At 34.0% G+C, this 26865-nt stretch overlaps 1 protein-coding gene and 1 long non-coding RNA gene across 3 annotated transcripts in view; one reads left to right on the top strand and one right to left on the bottom strand.

The window, feature by feature from the left end:
- Positions 1 to 18870, top strand: part of LOC143222234 (dynein axonemal heavy chain 7-like) — a 243208-nt gene extending 224338 nt beyond the window's left edge. The window contains 6 exon segments of the mRNA XM_076448457.1: positions 3427 to 3564; positions 3986 to 4216; positions 7303 to 7455; positions 7918 to 8095; positions 14599 to 14702; positions 17816 to 18870. Coding sequence (XP_076304572.1) covers positions 3427 to 3564; positions 3986 to 4216; positions 7303 to 7455; positions 7918 to 8095; positions 14599 to 14702; positions 17816 to 18022 — 1011 coding nt within the window. The 3' untranslated portion in view covers positions 18023 to 18870.
- LOC143222235 (uncharacterized) lies at positions 7207 to 25847 on the bottom strand. 2 transcript variants are annotated; one of them, XR_013012111.1, is made up of 4 exons: positions 25792 to 25847; positions 17867 to 18018; positions 7940 to 8058; positions 7207 to 7448 (listed from the first exon to the last, which is right to left on the bottom strand). It is a non-coding gene; the product is annotated as an uncharacterized LOC143222235 (long non-coding RNA). The 2 variants fall into 2 exon arrangements; XR_013012110.1 differs by lacking the exons at positions 7207 to 7448; positions 7940 to 8058 and adding an exon at positions 11922 to 12051.
- Between the last annotated feature and the right edge of the window lie 1018 nt (positions 25848 to 26865).

Here is a 26865-nt window from a genome sequence, read left to right as displayed (position 1 = left end):
TTCTTCTTCCCAGTGGAACTCTAAGCCACAGAAGGGAGTAAATCCTTTTCACCTATTGATCTGATCACTGTTTCTCACTTCTATGACCAGTTAAGTGTTCTGTCCAGTGAGAGTCTAACGTTTTTAGAGTGGTTAATCAATAACTTTTTATTTATTGGGATTATTCAGTTGCCCAGGATTCATCCCAAGTTATATTGACAAGGTGGGTATAAAATTGTACCACACTGCTTAATTTGGGCCCTTTTTGAAGGCAAGAAATCTTCTATATGAGTCATGTTTATTCATATTAGTCACATTTATATGTCCTTTGCAGCCCAGTTGAATTGCTGCTGTAGGACATTGTACGGGCTGTCATGTAGACCTCCTCCAATACTTTTATCTCACATTATTTGCAGAAGTGTTTGAAATAGCTAAAGAGAATAGTTGAACACATTGAGATGAAGAAATGTAAGCATTTCATTGTTGTTTTTCTATTCTCTACATTTCAGGATCCCTTACTTATTTTCACAGGATTCCACTTCATGGTGAATGTTGCCCATGTGGGTGTGCATTTATCAAACCAATTCCACACTAGTAATCACTGTTTCAATATACTTTATAAAGGCTGTAATAGGCTCTGTAGAAATGAGGTGTTCCATAATATCACCAAGGAGGTGATGAGGTGGTATTATGGTACTACGTTGGACCACCATTCATGTAAAGCATAAGAGGATCCTGCCCATCCCTGCTGATCACCAGATTGAATAAATCACTTTGCTTTTAAAAATTTAAGGAACTTGTTTCACCTTTTGCACTATTCCTCAGGACTCCCCAGTGCAGGTTGGCAGAAGTTGTGCCAACCCATGTAAGGAACCTACTTGTAATACCAGTTCATAACTGATGCTTTGCTATCTGGTCAGAGTATGCATGGCCCTTCTGTTTGATCAATAAAGATTCAGTACATTGTTTGTGGAAGAAGGTCCACTATCTCCCTGTAATTCTGAACATGGGTCCTTGGTCAAGCACAGTTATCCGATGTCCTCCCTATAATTCCAAGGGCAAGCTGAATGAACTTTGCCAACACATTTGGGGATTGAGCATGATGTTCCTAATTCCAAACCAGACGAATTCTGTTTCCTTTGGTTGAGTAAGACATACTACATTCTGTGACTCCAAGCCCTGTGTGTTGTCTTTTGGGATTCTACAGGTGGAGGAGAAGGTTCATCCACTTCAGTTTTGCCTACTTTCTCATCATAATTGCAGTGGTTCAGAATACATTACTCTATGGCTACAGGTTGGGATCTACTCATAAGTATACATATTTAAAACTATATATTGCCCTATATTCCTCAATAGAGGATATAGTGACCAAGGCTCCTTAATTCCAACCCCATTAATGTACTATTTCATCCTTTATACAGGAACTAAATTCTAGGTGAAAAGCATACCTGTTCTAGAGGTAGTGAAGTTCCCTCACTATAGTGCCAATCTTTTATTAACACACCCATGACCTATGCAGACACTTTTTATATGGATAATGCCTACACTAGCCCCTCCATTTTCTTAACGTAGGATTCTAGCTATAAATGGGAGTGAAGGAATTTATGTTTTAGAGGTTAACATTTTGCTCAGTTTACAACGTATTTCCAATTATATTTAATTATCCTTACACTCTCCCACTCTTCCTTCCCACTAAGAGCTGGTGTTAAAGACTGTGGATTGAGTTAGTCTCAAAAAAGTGATAACATTATGTGAATTAGGTGCTTTTATATAATACCAGTATAGAAGATAGAGGTGGAAAATGTGTAACAGCTTTACTATTATGTATTTACTTCAGAGTTTGTTTCAATTTTAATATATATATATTTAGAAATGTAACTTATATTGTTAAATTCATATTGCACAAGTCCTGTCTGTTCTCTAAACTTGTAGAAGATTCTTGAGAGTAAGAATCAACAACATATGTTTTACAAAAGCACTATTGTATTTTTCAATATTGTTGGGTCAAGTGAACTTTTGAGAATTTTGCCTAAATATTATAAATCAACACATCAAGAGACAATAGGATATTGTTTTGTTGCTACACTCAGTATACTTTAAGCCTCAAAACCTATGATTCTGATAAATTATTACTAATCACAAAGCTAAAGATAATATGCCAGGAACATTTATATATTTTGAACATTAAGGACCATTCAATTTCAGAGAATTAACTTTGGGCTTTAGTATTTCTGTGGAGAATAGAACTAGCTATCATTCCCAAGAGAAGTGTATCTGTGCATCAACATAAAAGTTATTTGCGCTTTGTGGACCTGGACCATTGATAAAATATTCAGTTCTAGACCAGATAAAAGACTGAATGCTGTTTGCGAGTTTATAAAATTTTGTATATAAATAACTATTAGTAATAACCATTATTATAATTTTTTTTTCTATATTAAGATATATTTGTGGTAAGAAAGAAAATTATGCGTATAAATCTTGTTGGCAAATATCGTAAATTTGATACATATCAAAATTCAATTAACTTTTAATTTAAAATTAAAATTGTAACTATTTGAAATTATACTGTGTAACATAATAAATCAGAGACTCGTCTGGGATAAATTTATAATAAGTAACAAGTGTCACAAGATAAATATTGATAAGAGCAATTAGATGGGGTGTAAGGACTGGATAAATTGAGTTAAAAATCAGACTAATGCTAAGATTGGCAAAGGAGGAAACCATGGCAGTTATGTAATAGCTGTAAGTGTGAGAGGAGGTAAGTATGATTGCAAATACATTTTCAATTTAGGAAAATGCTAACTTTCAGTAAATAGTCTTTTTATTTATTTAATATTTACCATGAATAAAGACATTCATACAACTCTATACTTATATTAGAAGTTGGTTGATTAGTTGTATATGTTAATTCATTCACTGACAGTTAATTAAATAGTACAGTGTTACTCAAACCAATGAGCTTACAAGCAACAACAACAACAAAAAATGCCAGCAATGCTGTTAGCTAGTCAGTTTCTTTCTGTTCAGTTTGGAGATGACAGTGACAGTTAGCCTTAATAGCTTTGTCAAAACAAAGACAGGGCAAGCAAGTTTGCTGAAAATATTTTAATTACCTTTGTAGTTGGAATAGTCAAAAATACTAATAATTAGAGACTCTAATTTTGATTAGTTAATAGTTTTCATGACAATTAATTTAATCATAAAATTGATTAATCTATTGCTAGAATAATAAAAAAACAGTTATAATTAGAAACACTAACTTAAATTAGTTGATTGTTTTTACGTAAAATGTTAAAATCAGAGTGTCAATCAATTTACTGTTAGAATAAGTAAAAGCAGTAATAATTGGAGATATTAATTTAATTACTTCAGTCATCCAGATGTGCATGCACTGCTTCTTACACATTTTGTAATAACTGAAGAATTTAAATCCATTTTTAGTATCAACTCTACATAGACTATATAAAAAGTCTGCCCATCACAGCTGAACCTGAGGTTTTTGGTATGCATCCTAATGCTGATATTAAGAAAGAACAAGCTGAGACAAAGCAATTGTTTGATGGCATCCTGTTGACTCAGGTTGGGTATTAAGTTAAAAAAGATTGCTTCTTGTTCATGACATTTATAAGCTTTATACTATTAAGAGTAGTGATAAGTAGACATGTAAGCTATAATTTTGACCATAGTTGTCAAGACATACATGATTGCTAAGAAATACAGGCTTAAAACTGCTCGTTATAATTTTTAAAATTTTAAAATTTAGTATTTGTTAAGAACAATGATGCTTGTTAATGCATAAAAATGATTTTTTTTTCTGATTATGGCTAACAATTTTAAAAGTAGTAGCTGTGGTTGTTTGCATACATAAATTATTAGCAAGAGTATTTTTTGTTACAGTGGTAAGAGTTACCTGAAGTTATAGAAAGGGAACTTATTAATACTTTTTTTACTTTTTAGCACTACCTCTAGATGATTTCTTGATTAATTCTTACACCTCTAGGCTCGTACTACTTCTGGTGGAGGCAAATCTGCAGATGATATTGTATCAGAGGTAGCTGCAGACATTCTTTCTAGATTGCCAGCAATTTTTGATGTTGAAGCAGCATTACAAAAATATCCCACATCTTATAAACAAAGCATGAATACAGTTTTGGTTCAAGAAATGGGACGTTTCAACAGTCTTCTGACAACTGTACAAACCTCTTTAGTAAATCTTCAAAAAGCAATAAAGGTGTGTTTATTTATTAATTATAAGAAAGCTGAAAGATATACTGTTGTTTTTTGTTCAACAATTTTTCAAAGTATAAAGATATTCTTCTGCAGTAAACCTTCATAAAATGTCATTAAAAAAAATCAGAAAGTTTGAAGATTGTTCTCTTTCGTAAATCATCTAAACACGTAAACCGTTATCAATGTTGTGAACTTCAATTTTTCAAATTTTTAAAGCTGTGTTACACATTCCAAGTTTGTTTTAGTGTCATTAATTTTGACATTGTTATATATTCATGTTGTCATCATTGTTTTTAGCACAAAACTACACATTTTCCAAGTTCATAAAGTTACTGCTGACAAACCAGCAGACATATGTGTGAAAAAAAGTTTATAATTATGAATAAAGGGTATATTTACTAGGACATTGTTCAAATATTACTTTTATGAACATTTTTCATAATTATGAGTTAAACTTACTTTGTTGTAATTTTCTACCTCAGGACTTATTGATATTGAGTTTTAGTGATGTCGAGAAAACCCACTTCTAGAGAAATATATATGTAAAAATGGCTCATTTGGGTTGAGGAGCAAACAACGTTTCGACCTTCTTCAATCATCGTCAGATTCACAAAGAAAGAAAGAAAGAGGTAACTGACCAGAAGCTGACCACATGTTTGAAAGGGGTTGTATAACTGAAAGTCAGAATGTAAAGGGCAGTGTTAGATGTTTGAATATATAATTTTATATTATTTATTTTATTATTTTTTAATATGGGTATAAACGTGTTCCTTTGTATTGGTTTATTTTGGGTTTAAGTTGTTGTATAAGTAAGGCTTCTTTAATTTTGCATTTGTTTATGTTTGTTTCTTTATATAGTATTTGGGTGTTTTCTATGGTTATGTTGTGTTTATTTGACTTGCAGTGTTCGAAAACGTGTGAAGGTGACTTTTTATGTTCTTTGAATCTGGTTTCCATTTTTCTATTTGTTTCTCCAATATAAAAGTCGTGGCAGTTATCACATTGTATTTTATAAATAATGTTGGTGTGGTGTTTGTCAGTGTAGTTTTTACACAGTATAGACCTCAGTTTTGTGCCTGGTTTTTGAATAAATTTGGTATTAACTGGAATGTCATATTTTGTTACTAGTTTTTGCCAAATGTTGGTTATTTTTCTGCTGATGTCAGGAACATATGGTATGCAACAGTGTACAGTTTCGTGATTTTTTGATTCATGAGATGCATTTACTTTTGTTGGTTGATTTTGCTTTCTGTCTAGGAGTGTGCGTATAATGTTTTCTACAGTTTGTGGATGAAACTTATTGATGTTGATGAAGTATTGTTTTATTTTGTCTAATTCATCGTTAATTTTATCTGGTGAGCATAGTTTTATGGCTGTGTTTATTTGGTTTCTTAGTATGTTGAGTTTTTTGTTTTGTTTCATGTGCTGAGTCCCAAGGAATGTATAGTTCAGTATGGGTGATTTTTCGGTGGATTTCTGTTTTAAAGTGTGTGTTGGTTATTGTAATTTTGAGGTTAAGAAATGATATTTGATTGCTTTCTTCCTGTTCACGTGTGAAGTTAATGTTGGGATGTATAGAGTTAATGTGATTGAAAAAATTAAGTGTGGGTTCTGTAGATGTTAATCCTGCAACCCTTTCATCTACATATCTGTACCAGTATAGTGGTGGATATAATGCTGTGTTAATTGCTTGTGTTTCAACTTGTGTCATAAAAATATTGGCTAGAACTGGTGATACTGGGTTGCCCATGCTTAGGCCAAATGTTTGTATATAATTGTGGTTGTTGCACATGAAATTTGTCTTCATCGTGGTGAATTCTATGAGGGTTGCTAATTGGTTGCTGGGAATGTCTATTGATGGGTTAGAGTCTCGGATATAGAGTTCTAAGGCTATCTTGCAGGCTTCAGTGGTTGGAACTTCTGTAAAGAGGGATATAACATTGAAACTGGCCATTAAGGCTTTATGATTAAGTTGATTTAGATCAACACACTACAAAACCAAATAAACACAGCCATAAAACTATGCTCACCAGATAAAATTAATTATGAATTGGAAAAAATAAAACAATACTTCATCAACATCAATAAGTTTCATCCACAAACCATAGAAAACATTATATGCACACACCTAGACAAAAAGCAAAATCAACCAACAAAAGTAAATATATCTCACGAATCAAGAAATCACAAAACCATACACTGCTGCATACCATATATTCCCGACATCAGCAGAAAAATAACCAACATTTGGCAAAAACTAGTAACAAAATATGACATTCCAGTCAATACCAAATTTATTCAAAAACCAGGCACAAAACGGAGGTCTTTTCTATGTAAAAACTACACTGACAAACACCACACCAACATTATTTATAAAATACAATGTGATAACTGCCACGACTTCTATATTGGAGAAACAAATAGAAAAATGGAAACCAGATTCAAAGAACATAAAAAGTCACCTTCACACGTTTTCGAACACTGCAAGTCAAATAAACACAACATAACCATAGAAAACACCCAAATACTATATAAAGAAACAAACATAAACAAATGCAAAATTAAAGAAGCCTTACTTATACAACAACTTAAACCCAAAATAAACCAATACAAAGGAACACGTTTATACCCATATTAAAAATAATAAAATAAATAATATAAAATTATATATTCAAACATCTAACACTGCTCTCTACATTCCAACACTCGGTTACACAACCCCTTTCAAACATGTGGACAGCTTCCAGTCAGTTACCTCTTTCTTTCTTTGTGAACCTGACGATGACCGAAGAAGGTCGAAACGTTGTTCGCTCCTCTACGTAAAATATTCTCTCAACCCAAACGAGCCGTTTTTACATGTATATGATATGAAGTTTGTTAGTGTAATTATATGTACAAAGCTTTTGTACCATTATCATTTGATATAATATCAGTTATGGGCTGGTGATTATAATTGGCATGGTGTTCAGTGAAAAAAATCTAAAGGATCTATTTTATTTTTTTTACATATGAATTTATAATGCATATACATACAATACATCTAAAAAAGAACTGTTTGATCTCTGTTGTAACTTCTAATACTTGCAGGGACTGGTGGTCATGTCCTCTGAACTTGAACAAGTGGCCAACAGTATTCTACAGGGTCGAATTCCAGCCCTCTGGATGTTCAAATCTTATCCTTCATTGAAGCAGCTTGGAAGTTACGTCAATGATTTCTTAAAGAGGCTGCAATTCTTTCAAGTGAAGTGTTTTATTTTAATTTTATTTAGTGATACTTATTGATAATTTATTAGAGCTGCAAGAAAGGGCTTAGTATTAAAGTTCACATATTTTTTAAATATTTTATTCTTCCTTAACCAAGTATTTCCTATCTAGTATTTAGCAAAATGTAAGTAATATATTTTGTATTTTTATTGCTTTTCAAAATTTGTAGTTCATACTGGAGGGATTTATACCTTTTAATAACAGTTAAAAAAAAAACGACCTTTATATTCCATATAAATAAACAATATATTTTTATTATCTAGATGACAAAAAGTTCTTAAAAAAATAATTTTTTTTTAAATATTGATAATTAACATAAACTGACTTCAATCCTAGAAATATTTAAAAATAAAAGAGTATTTATAAAAAATTACTTCTTGTGTAGTTTTTTTTCAAAATTTACCAAGAACAGTTAATTGAACCACAATGTATTTACAGGAGTGGTATGACAATGGCCCACCTTCAGTTTTCTGGTTGTCTGGATTTTTCTTCACCCAAGCATTTCTAACAGGAGGGCAGCAAAATTTTGCTCGAAAGTATGCCATCCCTATAGACTTGTTGGTGTTTGACTATATGGTACTAAAAGAGAAAGAATATCTAAGACCTCCTGAAGATGGTAAGAGTTTCTAGTCTCGTACAATTAATCAAATCATTCCAGAACAAACTTCAGAGTATGGCACACCCTTCTATTACAGCTGTCTCCCTCTAAACTGATTGTTCCATCATCACTTTTCCATTTGGCACTTATTTTAAAGACTTTTTTTTTAGTTATGAACTTTTGAGATGTAGGCATTTTTTGGAAGTGTCTATAAAAACACTAACTATTGTGGAGGTATTAAATTTGGGTTTTCATTTTTCCAACTTTTTGGTTTCTGCAGATTTTGTGACCTTTTATTTCTACATCATTAATTCACAAGTGAAGGTAACTTCAACTTCCTCTTTACCTGCTGTGGGATAACAAGACACTTTTTATTTGATTATTATATTTCCTTCCTTCCCCAAATTTCCAGGTCCATGCTGTTCAGTTTGTAGCCAAGCTCTGTGGTCAGCGTACCAGTTTAATTTTTGGACTCCCTGCCCTTCAAGCTTTTAATTCAGGCATAGTGTTCAAACCCTATAACCATAATGTGATTTTCAGACCCACATTTTCCATCAATGTCTCACCTCTATGCTTTGTTCCCTTTTCTTTCTACTTCTTTTAACAATACCTATTCACCATTCCTCTAAGGGATTTTTGATGGTGGCTCATACTCTCCTTCTCTTTCTTTCCTTTTTTCTTACATAGTTGGCTCCTCTGTTGTTTGGATCTTTTGGATAGTGTGTACTTTTTGTCACATGTGCATCTCCCTCCTCCTTACCTACTTGACCATGGTTTGATGCCAGCCAGTATACAAAGGTCTTCCTAACACTAATGTCTAGGGTAGAGGCTGCTTCTCAACTTTCCTCTCTTTTGTCTTTTGTGTTTTACAGCTCTCTCATGCTCTGCACTGTTCCTGTGTCCTGCCCTCCTTCATTTCACCTTCACCATTCACTGCTTCATGGTTTTTGGTGTCAAGTTGCATATATATCAAACATTCACCCCTAATCCTTGGATCAGAAGGACTTTCATCTTTATTTCTGCTCTCCTCCACTATTCTTACTGCCCATTTCCTTTCCTCTTTCATTGGCAGTGTTTCTTCAAAGCAGTGCAAGATCTTATGGACAAGGGTGCTATCGAATCAGTCAGTCACCTTTACCTGGGGTTCTTTTGCTGTTTGTTTACAATTCCTCATTGTAGCAGGTGTTGTATCCTTTAATAGTTATCTCCAGTTTTTAACTTTTTTTTTTTTTGCATTTTTTGTTTCATCATGGAGTCTATCCTCACTGAGTAAGCATTTACTCTTGGTCTATGATTGACTTGAGTGGATATCTTGAATGCTTGCCTCTCCTTTCCATGCATTCATATGTTACCTGAGTTTTTGTCCATGTTGGTTGCATTAATTTATTCCCCTCTCTACATATCATTCTCTACAATCAGTAAAGGGTCATTTGGTCTTGATCCATTATGATAATTTGGTGGTTCTCTCATCCATTGACTAGTAGTGGGGCACTCATTCTTTTTTGCTTTATTTACTAATGTGAGATCTACTTTTCATGGCCCAATTTCAACACATTTGCCTATTACCTTGTCGCATCCTATTCTGCAGATCTGTTATCACATCCTAACACTATTCTTCACGTATTGTGATCAGTCGATGTGTCTTCAGTTGCTTTTGTGGATGCATTTACTATCCCCTCATTTACCAGCTGGTCTCAAATTCCTATACCTGTCTTTCATGGTAGATACCTCAAGTTAGATTAGACCTTCCTGTACTTTTCTTGTTATCCTCATATCTGCCTCCTTCCTTAGCTTTTATCTCTTATCCACAGTGCTCCATAATGAGTCCTTATTACTCCATTCTCTCTTGCTCATCCATTGTTTCCATTATTTCAGCTCCTTCAGTCATCCCCTCTGTTACCACTTTCTCTGTCCCACTCAGTCAACTTCAATTTTCTGTGCCATCACTACACCTTTTCTGGTACGTTGTGACATATATGGACTCTCCATACATGTAGCATATCTCCTCTGCCCAGTCTCTCCTTCTTTTTTTATTGGTTTATAAGAGAAAATGGAGCCTTTTCAGCCATTGGTCTCTACACTATGGATATCTTCCTTCCCATTCTAATGTTCTTCATACTGCTGTATTTTACATGGCTGTTCAACAGTAATTTATTTATATCTACCATTGCATACTATAGGGCAGAATTATCCACTGTCTTATGTTTTTTTCCCCCATTCTCTTTGTGTATTTTCCTCTTCTGTCCTCTCCTTTTTGTTTCATTCATTTCTTCTTACACGTCCTGCTCTCCTTCTGGATTAAAATCTACATTTAGTTCTCCATGCCTTTACCCAACATCTGTTCAAACCTTTAGTCGCCTCTACCTTATACCTATATCCATACCTTACCACCTCTCAGTTGTCTTTTCCAAGGTGGTATGGTGTTGGTTCAGCATGGAGCCAGCCTTCATATGTTCTTACACATACTTGTTAGAGATCCTTTTTCTATCTTGGAATGGACAATAAATTTCCAGTGCTGTTACCAAGATGTTTTTCTGGAATGGAAATGCGATTTCCCTTCCATTTTCTGGGTTTAGAATGTAGACAGTGGAGACCCTATTCCTACCACAGACTGGATGATGAAAAACAGAAACCACCTGGTTGTAGTTGTGCCACTGTTTGCTGTTTGATGCCATGGCCACTTATCACTATTGGGTGTATTCACTTAATATTAGGACATGCATCTTTTACATTTATTTTTGTGATGTCATGTTCCCACCAATTTCCCTCCCTTCCATTCTCCATTTGTATTCTCACTGTGATCCAGGTCATATTATCTGTTCTCTTCATGCTCTCCCACACAGCTTCATTCTGTTGTTTTGTTTCCACTATTTTATCCATTTAAATACCTCTAACCCAAGACCTTTCCCCTGTGAACCTTACCTGTTAGGTTTGCCATTTTCTAGTTGGCTTATTTTTTCTTATATTCTTCTTTTCATTGTACTTTCCTGGTTTCCTCACACCAGGATCATCATCATCCTCTCTCTGTCTGCCCAATTCCAGTATGTGTTGTTGGAGATCATGCAGGCTATTATGTAGACCACACCAAAAACCTTCATCACACATTCTTTATATCATCTGTCTATCTTGTTCTCCTCCTCTGGACACCTTTACAGCTCATTGCCATTCTACACTCCTTGATTCAAATTTGAGTGGGTAAGTTTTTTAATTTCCTTCCAGTTACAGTCACCCATTTTACATGCTGCCACTGTTTAGCCTTTAAGATCTATAACACTTACTATTGAGATAGGGTGTTCACAATACTGCTAAAGGTTCCCTTATGGTATTTGCATTATAAATTGGGACCATACCAGACTGTATGTACCTGTGGTCTACCATGAGTAAGATAATGTCAGCATTGGTCCTGATCTGGCCTGGCATGGCCAGGTGCTTAAGGCATTCAGCTCACAATTTTGAGGGTTGCAAGTTCAAATCCCAGTCACACCAAACATGCTTGCTCATTCAGCTGTTGAGGCATTATAATGTGTTGGCCAATCCTGCTATCTGTTGGTAAAAGAGTAGTCCAAGAATTGGCAGTGAATGATGATTACTAGCTGCATTCCCTCTAGTCTTACACTGCTAAATTTGGGATGGGTAGTGGAGATAGCTCTCGTGTATTTTTGCACAAAATTAAAAAAAAACAAAGAAAAACAAACCTTATGATCCTGGTTGAATAATTCTGGACTAGCCTGCTTTTCAAAATAAGGTTTTTATGGTAATCAATTACATTATCTTCCAAGGTTTCATGCCTCCAGACTCTCCACCACCTTCTTCCTCTTCTTCTAGCAGAGTAAAGGAGCCCTTGCAATTTACCAGTTCCTAGCTGCTGGGGTGGTGGACAATGGAGGCTTCCTCCTGATTGTTCCCAGTGCAATTCAGATGATAGTAGAGCAGTGTTCCTTTGTTGGTGTAGTTGGTAAGTATTTTCCTTCTACCTTGAACCAGAATAAAAATTCCAAAAGCTGCTTAGTTTTGGAGTGGACAAATCTTTCATATGAAAATAGTAAGGTAAAAACGCATAGTATCTTTATGTACCATATATACTCTTCAAAACAAGAAATGCAAAAAGGATATTTTTGTTATTTTAAAGAAAAATATATGTAATAACGTTACAAGCTCAGTGTATGTGATGTGACAAGTGTTAAGGCACTGATTGTCAGACCAAAATGACAATAAAAGTTGTGCACTTTGAAAACGGAGGAAAACGCCAAAACACATGCGTGTCCAATAAATTTGTTTGAGAGATCTGCATGTTCTGCAAGTGCAACGTGTGCAAAATCCCCATAAAAGTGACGGGTTCTCGGTTTCCATAGCTCAGTGTTAAGCCACCAACACGCAATACAGTTACGCCAAGACTGACTGAAGCACAACGCAACAACGCCATTGGTCGCTTGGAAGCAGGCGAATCTCGATCAGATGTTGCCAGAGCTGTGAATGTTCACCCAAGCACCATCACAAGTCTATGGAATCGTCACCAACAACATGGATCAACTCGTGACCGTCCACGATCTGGCAGACCTCGTGTGACCACGCCCGCACAAGATCGCTACATCCGGTTACGTCACCTTCGGGATAGGACCACCACTGCGACGTCTACTGCCTCAACCATATCAGGGCTGCGTAGGATTTCCGATCAGACCGTACGCAACCGTCTACGAGATTTTTAGGCCCCATGTGCAACCCATCATGGTGAACGTCAACGACGTTTTTCAACATGACAACGCCCGTCCTCACACAGCCCGACTCACCACTGTCTTCTTGAGACACCACAACATCAACGTTCTTCCCTAGCCCTTCAGATCACCAGATTTAAACCCCATCGAACATCTTTGGGACGAGTTGCACCGACGTCTGCGATGGCAACAACCTCAACCGCAGACTCTACCTCAGCTTGCAGCAGCTTTGCAGGCTGAGTGGACAGCCATTCCACAGGATGTGATTCGTCATCTTATCGCTTCCATGGGCAGGAGTTATTGATGCTCACGGGGGGCATACTCGTTATTGACGTTCAGGACAATAATCCTGTGGTTTGATAACCACATGGACTTCGCCTTTGCAAACTTTGGATGTTCAGCAGTGAATGTGCAAAGTTTCACACATGTCATACAGAACTACCCGGAATAAACTTGTTAACAATTTGTCTCAATTTTGCCTTTTGCATTTCTTTTTCTGAAGAGTATATTTACCTAATAAAATAGTACAATTATATGTGTTTATGGGTCATATTAGCCTGATATAAACTAATTTTTAAATAATTATGGGATGTTAGCTACACGTGTGTGAAAGTTATTAGAAGCTAACATTTTTCAACACTGAAAATATATTTCTGATAAATATTTACCTCTCCTCATAGTTACCACTTCTGGTGCATCTCGTCTAGCCCAATCTTGAAGTGATGGTTGAACAATCTGTACAAAGAATGCCAGTTGCACTAAAAGGGTTGTTGCCCACTTATGTGCATACAACAGTGTTGCAATATCATGTGTAAACACATAACTTTAGCAGGAAGTTTCAAGACTAGTAGCAAGCAGAAAAGTTCTCATGTAGCAGGCAGCACTGAATCAGGAATTTATATGCAAACTTTTATAGGCTTTGAAAGATTCAAAAGATTGTTTGCTAATAAGTAAGTATTTCAGTTATATTCAAGACTAGTCGCAAGCAGAAAAGTTCTCATGTAGCAGGCAGCACTGAATCAGGAATTTATATGCAAACTTTTATAGACTTTCAAAGATTCAAAAGATTGTTTGCTAATAGGTAAGTATTTCAGTTATATTTGTGGAATTTTCAGATAAATCTGAGAACTTTTGAACAATGGGATAGGTCCACTGAACAGAAAATTTGACAAAATATTTTTTTACAAAGTAGTATTGAATTGCTGAGTCTGAAAAAAGAAAGAGAGTGGGTATAAAGTAATGCACAGTCTTTATTAATACTCAAATGCATAATGCATTTGCTTGTCTTCACAAAGGTGAAATGGTTGCCTCTACTTGATAAGGTATATTCAATTGATCAGGCAGAAACCATCTACCACCTTGTTTAAGCTCAATGTTCTTTACTTTTCAGGTAATGTTTGATTTACCCAGAGCACTCATCACCATGACTAGTCATTCTTATTCAATCATGGATGGGGACTGAAACCTCAAGATACCATGTGATCTACTTTTTGAAGTATACATCTGTTTATAATCTTACACAATAAGAAGCAATACAGCTATGCCTCCAATGAGTAGAATAGCTATGACATCAATAGAATAACAAGGAACAAAATGATTATATTGACTTAATTTGTTTGTGACATTAAGTGAAAACTGTACATATACCAATAACTGATAAGCCCATGAGTATACAATATGAAAATAGTAAGGTAAAACCACATAGTATCTTTATGTACCACATATTTACCTGATAAAATAGTACAATTGTATGTGTTTATGGGTCATATTAGCCTGATATTAACTAATTTTTAAATAATTGTATTTCAGGTGTATATGTTCATGGACTCTTTTTGGATGGGGCTAGATGGGATCGTGAAAAGTGGCAACTAGGAGAATCTCTTCCAAAAGTTCTCTTTGATCAACTCCCAGTGGTTAGTAATGTGAATTCTTTTTCACTATTTTCTGCATTGCAAACAGTTGTAAGTAATGTGAAAATGCATCAATATAGGAAAACTACTCTCAGGAAAATACATAAAATTTTATCCAGAATCAAAGAGCTTACAGAACCCTAAGGCAAGGTAACTGTGGCATGCATTTCCTCACTTCACTCAATCAAATGAAACCTTGCCTCCTCCTTCTTCCCTACCCACACTTTTAACTTGCCTCCTACACCTTTGTACATCATGTTTGAGTAAAACTCTCAGTAAATATTTTTTGTGCTATAGATGAGGTTAAAATGTTGCTAGAGACAAGGTTAGGATCATCAGTAGATATTTCTTGTGGCTTCATGTTATCTAAGGCAAGTTTAAAATCATCTTCAGGTGCAATTTCATGTTACTAATATGACTAATTTGTTTTTATGAGCACAGTTAGAATGGTTGGTTGATACTTCTTGCTACTAAAATGTCTACAAAATAGTACATATAAACAATACTGGAAAACTTGGTAGGTACTTTTTCTGGCTACGTGTTATCTACAGACAAGATTAGGATTCATTTTATATTTCTTGTGTGTTTAAAAGTGACTAAAGTGTTCCAGTAAGTACCTTCAGAACAATTAATTTATCAATGTCATTATAGTGTTCTATTTGAACATGGTTTTAAAAAACAGTAGATGCTTCTGTCTGCTCTTATACATGAAGCAAAATGAAAGCAAGGTTAAAAATGTTTGTTCCTTTGCCTAATGATATAGTTGCAGTATACTTACAGCTAAGTTCATAGTCATCAGTAGATGCTTTTTCAGTTACTAATGTGGCTATTGTACAATTATAGTCAAGTTTAGAACCATCACTAAGTATTATACTCAAGTGTAGAACCATCACTAAGTATTATAGTCAAGTTTAGAACCATCACTAAGTATTATAATCAAGTTTAGTACTATCACTAAGTATTATTTTTTCTAGTTACTGATGTAAATAAATTGTTACTATGGATAGTGTTTGAAAAGCAGTAGACACTTCTTTTAACTATAATGTCTATTAATGGGCAAGTATATTTAAGAATGGCTGGCATGGGTAGAGAAAGCACTGGTAGAGGAGTGAAAAATGTTTCGACCTTCTTTGGTCATCATCAGGTTCACAAAGAAAGAAAGGGTTACTGAGAGGTAGCTGACCACGTTTAAAGGTGGTTGTGTAATTGAGTGTAGGAATGTAGAGGGATGCTTAGATGTTGGATTATATTTATTAATATAGGTATAAAGGAGTTGCTTTTTATTGGTTTATTTTGAGCTTGAGTTGTTGTTTAATTTTGCATTTGTTTATGTTTGTTTCTTTATTTAGTATTTGGGTGTTTTCTATGGTTATGTTGTGTTTATATGATTTGCAGTGTTGGAAAATGTGTGAAGGTGACTTTTTGTGTTCTTTGAATCTGGTTTCCATTTTTCTACTTGTTTCTCCAATATAGTTGTTATGGCAGTTATCACACTGTATTTTATAAATAATGTTGGTCTTGTGTTTATCAGTGTAGTTTTTACATAGTATAGACCTTAATTTTGTGTCTGGTTTTTGAATAAATTTGGTAATAACTGGAATGTCATATTTTGTTACTAGTTTTTGCCAAATGTTGGTTATTTTTCTGCTGATGTCGGGAATATATGGTATGCAGTAGTATATGGTTTCGTGATTTTTTTGATTCGTGAGATATATTTACTTTTGTTGGTTGATTTTGCTTTTTGTCTAGGTGTGTGCGTATAATGTTTTCTACGGTTTGTGGAGGAAACTTATTGATGTTGATGAAGTATTGTTTTATTTTGTCTAATTCATAGTTAATTTTATCTGGTGAGCATTGTTTTATAGCTGTGTTTATTTGGTTTCTTAATATGTTGAGTTTTTGTTTTGTTTCGTGTGCTGAGTCCCAAGGAATGTATAGTCCAGTATGGATGATTTTTCGGTGGATTTCTGTTTTAAATTGTGTATCGGTTCTTGTAATTTTGAGGTTAAGAAATGATATTTGATTGCTTTCTTCCTGTTCACATGTGAAGTTGATGTTGGGATGTATAGAGTTAATGTGATTGAAAAAATTAAGTGTGTGTTCTGTAGATGTTAATCCCGCAACCGTGTCGTCTACGTATCTGTACCAGTATAGTGGTAGATACAATGCTGTGTTAATTGCTTGTGTTTCAACTTGTGTCATAAAAATATTGGCTAGAACTGGTGATACTGGATTGCCCATGCTTAGGCCATTTGTTTGTATATAGTTGTGGTTGTTGAACTTGAAGTTTGTCTTCATAGTGGTGAATTCTAGGAGGGTTGCTAACTGGTTGCTGGGAATGTCTATAGATGGGTTAGAGTCTCGGATATAGAGTTCTAAAGCTATCTTGCAGGCTTCAGTGGTTGGGACTTCTGTAAGGAGGGATATGACATCAAAACTGGCCATTAAGGCTTTATGATTAAGTTGATTAAGGTTAAATTTGAAATTAAAGGAGCCTTTGATGAATGAGCTGGCTGATGTTACATATTTGGAGAATGCCCATGCTATGTATTTACCAAGATTGTAATTAAACGATTCATATATGGACTTTATTGGTCGTAGTGGACAATCTGGTTTATGAGGTTTGGGGATGCCATATATTTGTGGTGTGCGTGAGTTGCTCTTGCATAGGTAGGAATAAAACTTTTTTGAAATTGTGTTGGCTTTTCTCATTTTTAGTATACTTTGTTTAGTTGCATTTCATGTGTCTTTGTTGGATTTGTGTGTATTGGTTTAAATTTGTTTGTGTCTGATAGAATGTTTTTCTCTACCCATACCAGCTGTTTTTAAATATATAATTTTCTTTACAAGTGGGTTTTCTCATCATCATGAAGTATTCTCTGGTTATAAATGTGACTACAAGTTACTTAAAAGAAAAGTTAGGACTTTCAGTTAACAATTACTGTAACAACAGAAGTATTTGAAACATTTCTGTAGGCAAGATTAGTTACATCAGTAATTTTATCTGATCATTAGACTGAACTAGTAATTTCTTTATTTTCTCTAGCTCCATTAACACTGAAATCTGCAAATGTGATAGCTTGGAATTTCTCACATTTTGTTTCTTTTGGATTCAGGTATGGCTAAAACCTATTCATAAATCAGAATGTCAACAAGCCCACAGTTACCTGTGTCCAGTCTACAAGACTAGTGAAAGAAGGGGCACTCTTTCTACAACAGGCCACTCAACAAATTTTGTCATCTCTATGTGCCTACCAACTGATCAACCAGAGAACCATTGGATCTGTAGAGGAGTGGCTCTACTTTGTCAACTGGACATCTAAAAGTAAAACTGTATATGTTAGTTAAATATAGGCATTATTATTTTTAGCTACAAGTTTTAACACTACAGTTTCTTTATAAATGGATAACAAACTTCTAGTCACATATGTTTGATACACCATATACTTGTTCCTTATAATCACAACTTTAATATTTCATGATTTTTTACTTTTTTTAAAAACTGGATTATTAAAACCAGAAATTATAAAAGTTAAAGGAAACATCTTTCTGTATTGTTTTTAGCCAAAACTTTAATATATGGTTATCTTTACTGTTTCTAGATTAGGTGACTAAAGTTGGCCCTTAAATTAAGAAGTAAAAATATGCATGTATTGTAAATGTGCTAAAATTAAGCTAAATATGCAGTAATACTTTTTAATACAGTCTAAACTTAAGCATATTTCATTACTATTCCTATAGACTATTTTAGTATGTTAAAATTTTTTCTGCCTGAAAATATGTATATAAAACTAAAAACCATATCATCAAAGAAGCATTTACATTTACTGTTTCTAGTCACATATTTAACACACTGTCTTTTCTATAACTTTAAAACTAGATACTTAGGGCTGTAGAAAAAAGTTTTTCAAAGGTGTTTAAACTTATTTTTCATAAACATTTGCTTAACAAATACCTATTATCAACTTTTCAAACAATACTGGAAATATTCTGTTGAAAAAGCATCTAACACTTTAATGTATTACCATTCTTATTGATTTAAAACTCAATAATTAAGACTGGAAAAAATCTGTTAAGAAATATAAGTCATTATTCTTTTGAGCCATGAATTGAATATCCATAATATTTAGCATTTCCATCATCAAAATAAAGTCCATAAGTAAAAAAAAAAGCAAACTTGCAAGAGATGACAAATTGGGAAAAAAACTAACAGGAATGTACAGTTTTATTCTGTTTAAAAAGTTAGAACACAAGATCACACAGAAAAGTTGTATTGGTTTTCAAAGGAAACCCAAAACTTGAGCACTTTTAAATAGTTCATTCTTCTTCTTCAGGAGAATGAAAGGTTGTGCTTAAGAAGTGTGATGAAATAGTTAGATAAACCCTTTATTCTCCTGAAGAGGAATAGTGTACAAGTTTATGACGCACTTCAAACTGGTAATAACAAGACTCATAAATCTTTTATTACAGCTCATTCTCAGCTCTACTTATCTTAAAACTGCCAGAACTTGCTGCACTATACTTTGCTAAAGTGCTTGATGTAATTTCCTCTCATATATGCATGTGATTGTTTATTTTTATAAATAGGTACCAAGTGATAGGATATATATATATATATATATATATATGTCTCTTTGTACAGCAACGACAAATAACCTTGTAAATCACTCAGTTACAAAACAAACATTTTTAGGTGAATTACATCCTTATAATGAGAATATTTTAATATCCTAAATATTGGTTTTAACTTACCCCTAAATTGTATATGTGGATGAACTGCCCAAATGAGTGTTTAATAAATTTTAATCTGTGTATGGTAAAACAACTATTTTCAGGTTTTAAGAACTGATGAACTGAATAAAAGTAAGTGCATAACCTAAAGTTTCATTTTGTAACAAAAACAAGGACTGGATTTGTGAAATTTCAAAACATTCTTAATGTACAATTATTCTTCATGCAACAAGGTTAAACTACTTGTTTTCCTTACATGATTAATAGAAATGTTTACAAAGTAAATCTGAAATGCTTCAGGAAGAAAAATTATTGAAATGAGTATGCAATCCAAAAAACTTTGCTTTATGGTACACATTAACCTAAAAATTGTATTGTTGATTTATATAATGGTATTTAAAAAAGGCACTTTTCTGTCATTTTTATGTTTCACTGTACATTTTATATTCACTCTTCAAAAAGTTTTAAAAAATCAGTAATCTATGTTTTAGATTGAAAACAACACATGATTGATCCTCATACCATTTATAACAAATTGACTTAAAATGTATTGAAACATACGTTTAGCCACTGCTTTTTACCAAAGCACAAACAAATTTACTACTATATATTGCTTTAAAAAGACCTAAAAACCTGAGAGCTTTCAAAGAGTCAACTATTCCAAAGCTCTCAATTTTATGAATTTTTTTAAACAAAACTTACAAAAATAGTTTGTTGTAAAGGAATATTAATTTGTAAACATCATTAAGAAATGTAAAATTGTCTTCTGAGTATCACAATTATCAATATTTAACACTGTTGGAGTTGAAAAGAGTCTGATTATTGAGCTTTGATATTCCGTATTTGATTCCCTTATTGAATCCACATTTTCTAATTGTTTTAAAAAACTATGATGTTTTCTTTAACTGCAAAACGTTTGCACCCATATAAATAATTTGTGGTGATAAAGTTTAGCTGCAACATTAAACTAACAAATTAATACCATGTGGTACTGTAAAATGCACTTAAAATTGCTGAATGAATTACTGGACTACAGAAAAGCAATACATAGTAAGATCTTCAATAAGTGCCAGTAAGTTTAAATTGACTGCAAATGAAAAGGACTATCACAAAATGTTAATTAATAAAAACACTTTATAAAACAAATCAACAAGGAACCCTATGATTGAACAAAAAATTGTGATACTTTCTCTTTTTTTCTTTTTTCAAAGTTGGCTTAACTGTTTTAGGCAACTGAAAGAGGACATCACTTGACACAAACAAGGCAAAATTCTTATATGAATTCACAATAAAAACACATATGCAAAAATCTGAGCAATATCTAACTTTACTTAGAATTATATTCAGCCTCATATTATTCTAAGGCTCCAAGAGTGATACATCGTTAAGATAACCCCAGTGATGGAAAAGAGAAATCAGAGTTTTCAGAATATCTATTTTTACCAATGAACAAACTGCCAGAAAGTCACGTTAAAACATTGTCCAGTGAGTTGGCCAAGTGTATAAAGAGACATTACTGAGGCCAAGCTTAGGACTACATGTAAACAATCTAGCACAGTGAAATTACTATACATGGATCAACATTCTATGTATATTAAGAAAAATGTAACTATGTTTTCACAGCTTATGTATGTATAAAAGTTAGATTTATACCAATGGTTAGGTTAAAGAGCTTTTTATCTTAAAAGCGTAATTAGCAAACATAAGCAAAAACAAGTAACAGGTTTACACGTCCTAACTATACAAAGGAGTATGTGAATTTTACCACTTGATATGTATCCCCTAGAATTAAAGAACATGTTCTGTTTAGAAGAATAGTTCACCATGCATTTTCATTAAGCAGTGAATGTTTACAATGTTGGTATTGTGAGTATAAGTGAGGATAAATAGCAGTTAAGAGTCTGCAAGATTATTATGATTACAGATGGTGAGATGTTCTACCACCCTTGACCTGAACTACAATAGGTTGCCACAAATGTTGTGTGCAGTTTATCTCAAGTATTGTTTCAAAAACTTAGGCAGAGAATTACAACTGGAAGGTGTAGTTTAACCTTTCAAATTACACTATTCACAAAAATTAAAGGATAATGAGGTTTAATTAAATTTATCTACTTTTTCAGTTATCAATTTTTTTTCTTCAGATTTAGCATGCTTATTATATGGGATTACATTAATTCTATCTAGATATTGCAAATTTATGTACTAATGATTCCTTATGTAATAGGCCTTTATGAGAAATGATTCAAATTCTGCAAACCCAACTTTCCTAATCATTTGAAACTAACCATTTGGTTAGTTTCAAAAAAAAGGTTGTTTATTGTTGAGATAATGCTAGATTTATAGATTGTTTTTCTGGTATCAACATTTGCAAAGAACGTGCAAGCTATCGGAAACTAATTAACTGAAACTAAGTTTGCAAAGTAGTCACTGCTTCATGGGGGCTACATCCAGGCTGAAGTGGCACAGGTTATGGAGGTAAAAATGTATCTTAACATGGCTGGTATGGGTGTTAACACTTTTATTGATAAGGAGAGAACAACGTTTCAACTTTCCTAGGTCATCTTCAGTTTAAGAAGATGACCTAGGAAGGTTGAAATGTTGTTCCCTCTTTATCAATAATAGTGTTAATACCCATACCAGCTGTTCTGAGATACATTTTTATTTCAAGTGAGTTTCTCGTCACCGAGAAGATTATGGAGGTGTCACAATTTGTAGTCAACAGAATGTGGCACAAATGCTAGGCCATGGGAGAATACTTCAAGAGGCCAGGTTAGGGTCATGGAAGGGATACAGGTCCAGTAGACAACTGATATATGTAAATTTTAGCCCTTAGAAACCACACTAGTAGCACTAGGAACCTCGTGATTGAGTTTCAGCAAGCGACTGGAGTGCATGTATCATACTCAACAATCAGGAACAGGCTCCATGAGGCTGCACTTAGGTCCAGAATACCAGTTAAAGCCCTTGTACTAACTACAAGGCATCAAAGAACCCAGCTGGCATTTACCCAGAAACATTTCACCTGGACTCTTCAGCAGTAGACCTTTGTACTACTCAGAGATAAGAGCAGGTTCTGTGTATCTTCTAATGATCAATATGTGAGGGTTTGGAAAAAGAGCAACATTTGGCCTGTAACATTGTCCATCATCATGCCTTTTGGTATGGATCAGTCATGGTCTAGGGTTAGTATCTGCATGCAGGGTTGTACAGACCTGTTTGGTGGGTGAAGAATTCCTGACAGCAAGATGTTATGTAAATGGGATTCTGCTATCCATTGCTCACCCATTTCCTGGTGCTGTCACAAATGAATTTGTGTAACAACAAGATAATGGCCATTGCTAAAGGCTCATTTTATTAAGTTTATTCATCTTAAAGTATTTTGTGTTTGATATTTGTTTAGCCAAATATGGTCTTCTTTTTTTTTAATTTTGCAATTTTATTTATAAATGAATCTTTGACTTGCTTAGTTTCATTTACTTGTAGTATATTTGATAAACAAATTTTTTCAGTAACAAACATCTCACTGTGTGTTTTTCTTCAAATTAAAAAAAAACAACTCATTATCCTAGATTTGTTATTAATAGTGTAATACCTTCTGTTGATATGAAAATGTTTTACAGTCCTTGGATGGGCTGTATATCCTAAAAAAACAATATTATTACTTTAAAACAAGGCATGGGTCATACATGCTTTAATCTGCTGAAAAAACACATTATTCTGCTGACCAAAACACTATTGTGTTTGCCTACAATGTACTCATTTGGGATATCTTGCTGTCCATGGACATTTAGACAAAGATAATTCTCAAACAGGAATACAATTCCACCATAACATTCCCACCACAGCCCTTCACAAGGAACATGACAAAATGAATAACAAATTATTTACTTTTTGCCTAAAACTCATATTCTGGCATTACTTTAAAACTCTCATCATTCTACAAACTTTATAATCAGTCATTAAACATTCTGTATGAATGGTCTTTATAGCAAAGAAAGCAGTGCTGGACATTCTTAAAGCTGATTCATAGTCTGAATGCCTAAGCTTTTGAAAAGTATTAACGTTTGTGGAGAGCACATTTCTCAGACTTCACAGGTGGTACCTGTTCACAAGAGACCATCCTAGATGTAGTAAAGTCACAATGAATTTGTTATTAAGGTGGTATTTTACACATATTCACAGCCCTAAAATGTCAACGTGTTTCAAGTACCAATATGTACTTTTAGCCATTTAAGTCTTGTAAAAAGTCTAAGTTCATTAGGTATCGACAGATATTTTAGGTTTTGTGTGCATCATTTATGTCAATGTCTTATGAAAGCCTCAGTTTTAAAGTGAATGCAACAATAATTTTTTTTAAATTTTGATTGCACTTGTGACAAACTAGAAAAAATAGCCGATTTATGTAAGATTGACAGTTACTACTAATTTGAGGTAAATCGACCAAAGATGCATGAAATAATTCGACTAATATAATAGTTCAAGAGATGGCAAGTGAAATTTAGCGGAATAACATTTGTTAAAACGGTGTCATTGGCGTTTAAATTACGTGTATGAGTTTGTTTTTGTTTGTTTGTTTGTTTGGAAATTTCGCACAAAGCTACTCGAGGGCTATCTGTGCTAGCCGTCCCTAATTTAGCAGTGTAAAACTAGAGGGAAGGCAGCTAGTCATCACCGCCCACCGCCAACTATTGGGCTACTCTTTTACCAACGAATAGTGGGATTGACCGTCACATTATACACCCCCCACGGCTGGGAGGGCGAGCATGTTTAGCGCGACGCGGGCGCGAACCCGCGACCCTCGGATTACGAGTCGCACGCCTTACGCGCTAGGCCATACGTGTATGAGAGATACAGAAATCAATAATTTCGTACTTTTGGTATTATCTTATTGAGATATTGTTTACCTTGAAATAATTTATTAATCTTTTCTGATTTTGCATAAAGTTTTTCATAATTTGACCCCAGTCTTTTAATTTTTAATATCATCTATGATAAAAGTCAAATTATGGACGTTTTTTGGTTTGTACGAAGTTCATTGTACTTGCTTTATGACATTAGAACTAGACATGTACACATAAAAGCAAAAAACAAAAACTAACTTAATGTAAAATTTGAGTTAACATGTACCGTCTAACCTGGTGTTTTCACATTTTGTAGCTTTAGTCGAACTGACCTGTTTGTATTTAACTCATAATATTCCAGTTAAAAATGTTCAGAAGTGAACAATGAACGTCTCAATGATATCACTTGCTTTTAGTTTCTGAGCTACATAAACTATTGTGGAAATGCTTACTCATGTTATATTTCGTAATAAAATGGATATGAAAAATTGATTGCGTGTTATTATTATAAAAATCATACAATAACCTAAACCTAGATCCCAGCCTGGGGGTGTATAATGTGACGGTCAATCCCACTATTCGTTGGTAAAAGAGTAGCCCAATAGTTGGCGGTGGGCGGTGATGACTAGCTGCCTTCCCTCTAGTTTTACACTGCTAAATTAGGGACGGCTAGCACAGATAGCCCTCGAGTAGCTTTGTGCGAAATTCCCAAACAAACAAAAATTAAATATGCATGAGTATTTTAAACAATACTGACAGTAAACTAGTGATCTGGACCGAAACAAAACTTAATTGTGATTTTATTGTACTTTACAACACATATGACAAACTCTATATCAAGCACCATCTAAAATATATATTTCAATACTTACAGGTATGCTACAGAATACATATTGATGATGATTTGAACTTTCATTGCGCAGCTCTACAGCCTGTTCTATTACAACGCTTTTAGTAATAACGTTATTGCATAGTTTTGTTGAGTTATTGCACATATATGTTGAAAAACCAAGATACTTTATTTAATCAGTAGTAGCTTTTCTTCCTCAGCCGACTCGGGGATTTTGAAATGGCTTGAAAGTTCTTATTAAAAATATATACATTTGTCAAAGATTATTCAAGGACGACTGGATACACTTAAAGAAATGTGCATACACGTTTTGTGATGCTATAAGTAATCCAGAAAATTAGGAGATTTCGTTTTCCACTGTGTGAAGAGTACCTTAGACATAGTGACCATCAACCTTTCACTCTATGTTAAAGTATCTATCTCTTACAAATAAAGCGGTTCGTTAGAGAAAAAATCCAACATGTTTCGTTTTATGTTCACAATGATAGCTTAATTCTCTTCTGAATATACTCTGACAAAAAAACAACAACAACATCCTTTTCAACACAATCAGTACTTTCAGTTTGAAGAGTAGCTTTTTAAAGGACCTGTTCAGTTGCTCAACATAAGTGAGCCTTTTCTTGACAGGTTTATAACAAGATAAATTATTTGTGTGATTCTTAACACTCACGCTTATTGTTCCAGAAGATTTTCGTATCTCGGATGGTTAGTGTTTAGTCACAGAACGCGTATAAACAGGAAGTCGTGAGTGTAGACATGGTATATATTAGTTTGAATAGTTTTGAGTTTCCTAAGAAACGTGAATAAAGTGGACTGAAGTAGTAGTGTTTCTGTTGTAACTTACTTCAAGAACATTTATTTTCAAAATAACTCGTAGTTAAAAATGCTAATGAAATGATATTTTTCAAATATAACAGTATCTTGCAAAGTTCAACAACATGTAAAATTTGACGGTTTGGCTGAAATGGACAACATTAATTGATTTAATTGGCTCCTATTTGTATACTTCGCATTTTTTGCGTAATTTGTTAAATTAAGGAGAGAATTTGATATACGCTCAATGGATAAATCAGATTTTTCTAGCATATGTATTAGTGTTGCCTACAAATTAGGAAGGTAACTTACTGTAGTTATTAGGAAAATAGATTTCATTAACATATAAAAAAAAAAAAGACTGATATCGTTATTTTGTGGTACGTATACATATCACTGTTTGTAGATCACGATAGGACCCAGACATTATATTGCTGGTAGTGCATATATTACCAGATTCTTGTGCGCATCAAATTTATAAAATGCAAGTCTGCAATAAATTAGTTGCATTTTTGGGCCGAAGTGCTGGGGTAAGGTGCTTCTGAGTTCGAATTAGAGTTTCAAGGTCGCCGTCAAGCAGAGCAGACGTGCAAGTCAAGAGCTGCGAGACAAGTACATTGAAGACTAAGTATCCGGTGAAGTGCATAAAGTTTTACTCAAAAAGGTTAGCCCTTAGTCCTTATCAGGACTAGTAAAACAATATGAAGCGAAGGAAGATAGCAACTCGATCCAACGGAAAAGCCCTTTCGAACGAAGAGATTATGGAGATGCTGAACAAAGCAATCGAAGGACCAGCCTCTGAATCACCGAGTAGTTCAACTGAGAGTTCCGAAAGCGAACACTCAGGAGCTGAAGAATCACCAAGACCAGAATTTCATGAAACAAACGAGACATCAAACAAGAGGAGGCTGAAGAAGAAAAAGGACATGGT

This window comes from Tachypleus tridentatus, chromosome 8 (genome assembly GCF_004210375.1).
Source record: "Tachypleus tridentatus isolate NWPU-2018 chromosome 8, ASM421037v1, whole genome shotgun sequence".
In the NCBI taxonomy this organism is placed as follows: Eukaryota; Metazoa; Arthropoda; class Merostomata; order Xiphosura; family Limulidae; genus Tachypleus; species Tachypleus tridentatus.
This window is presented reverse-complemented; position numbering and strand designations above follow the sequence as displayed.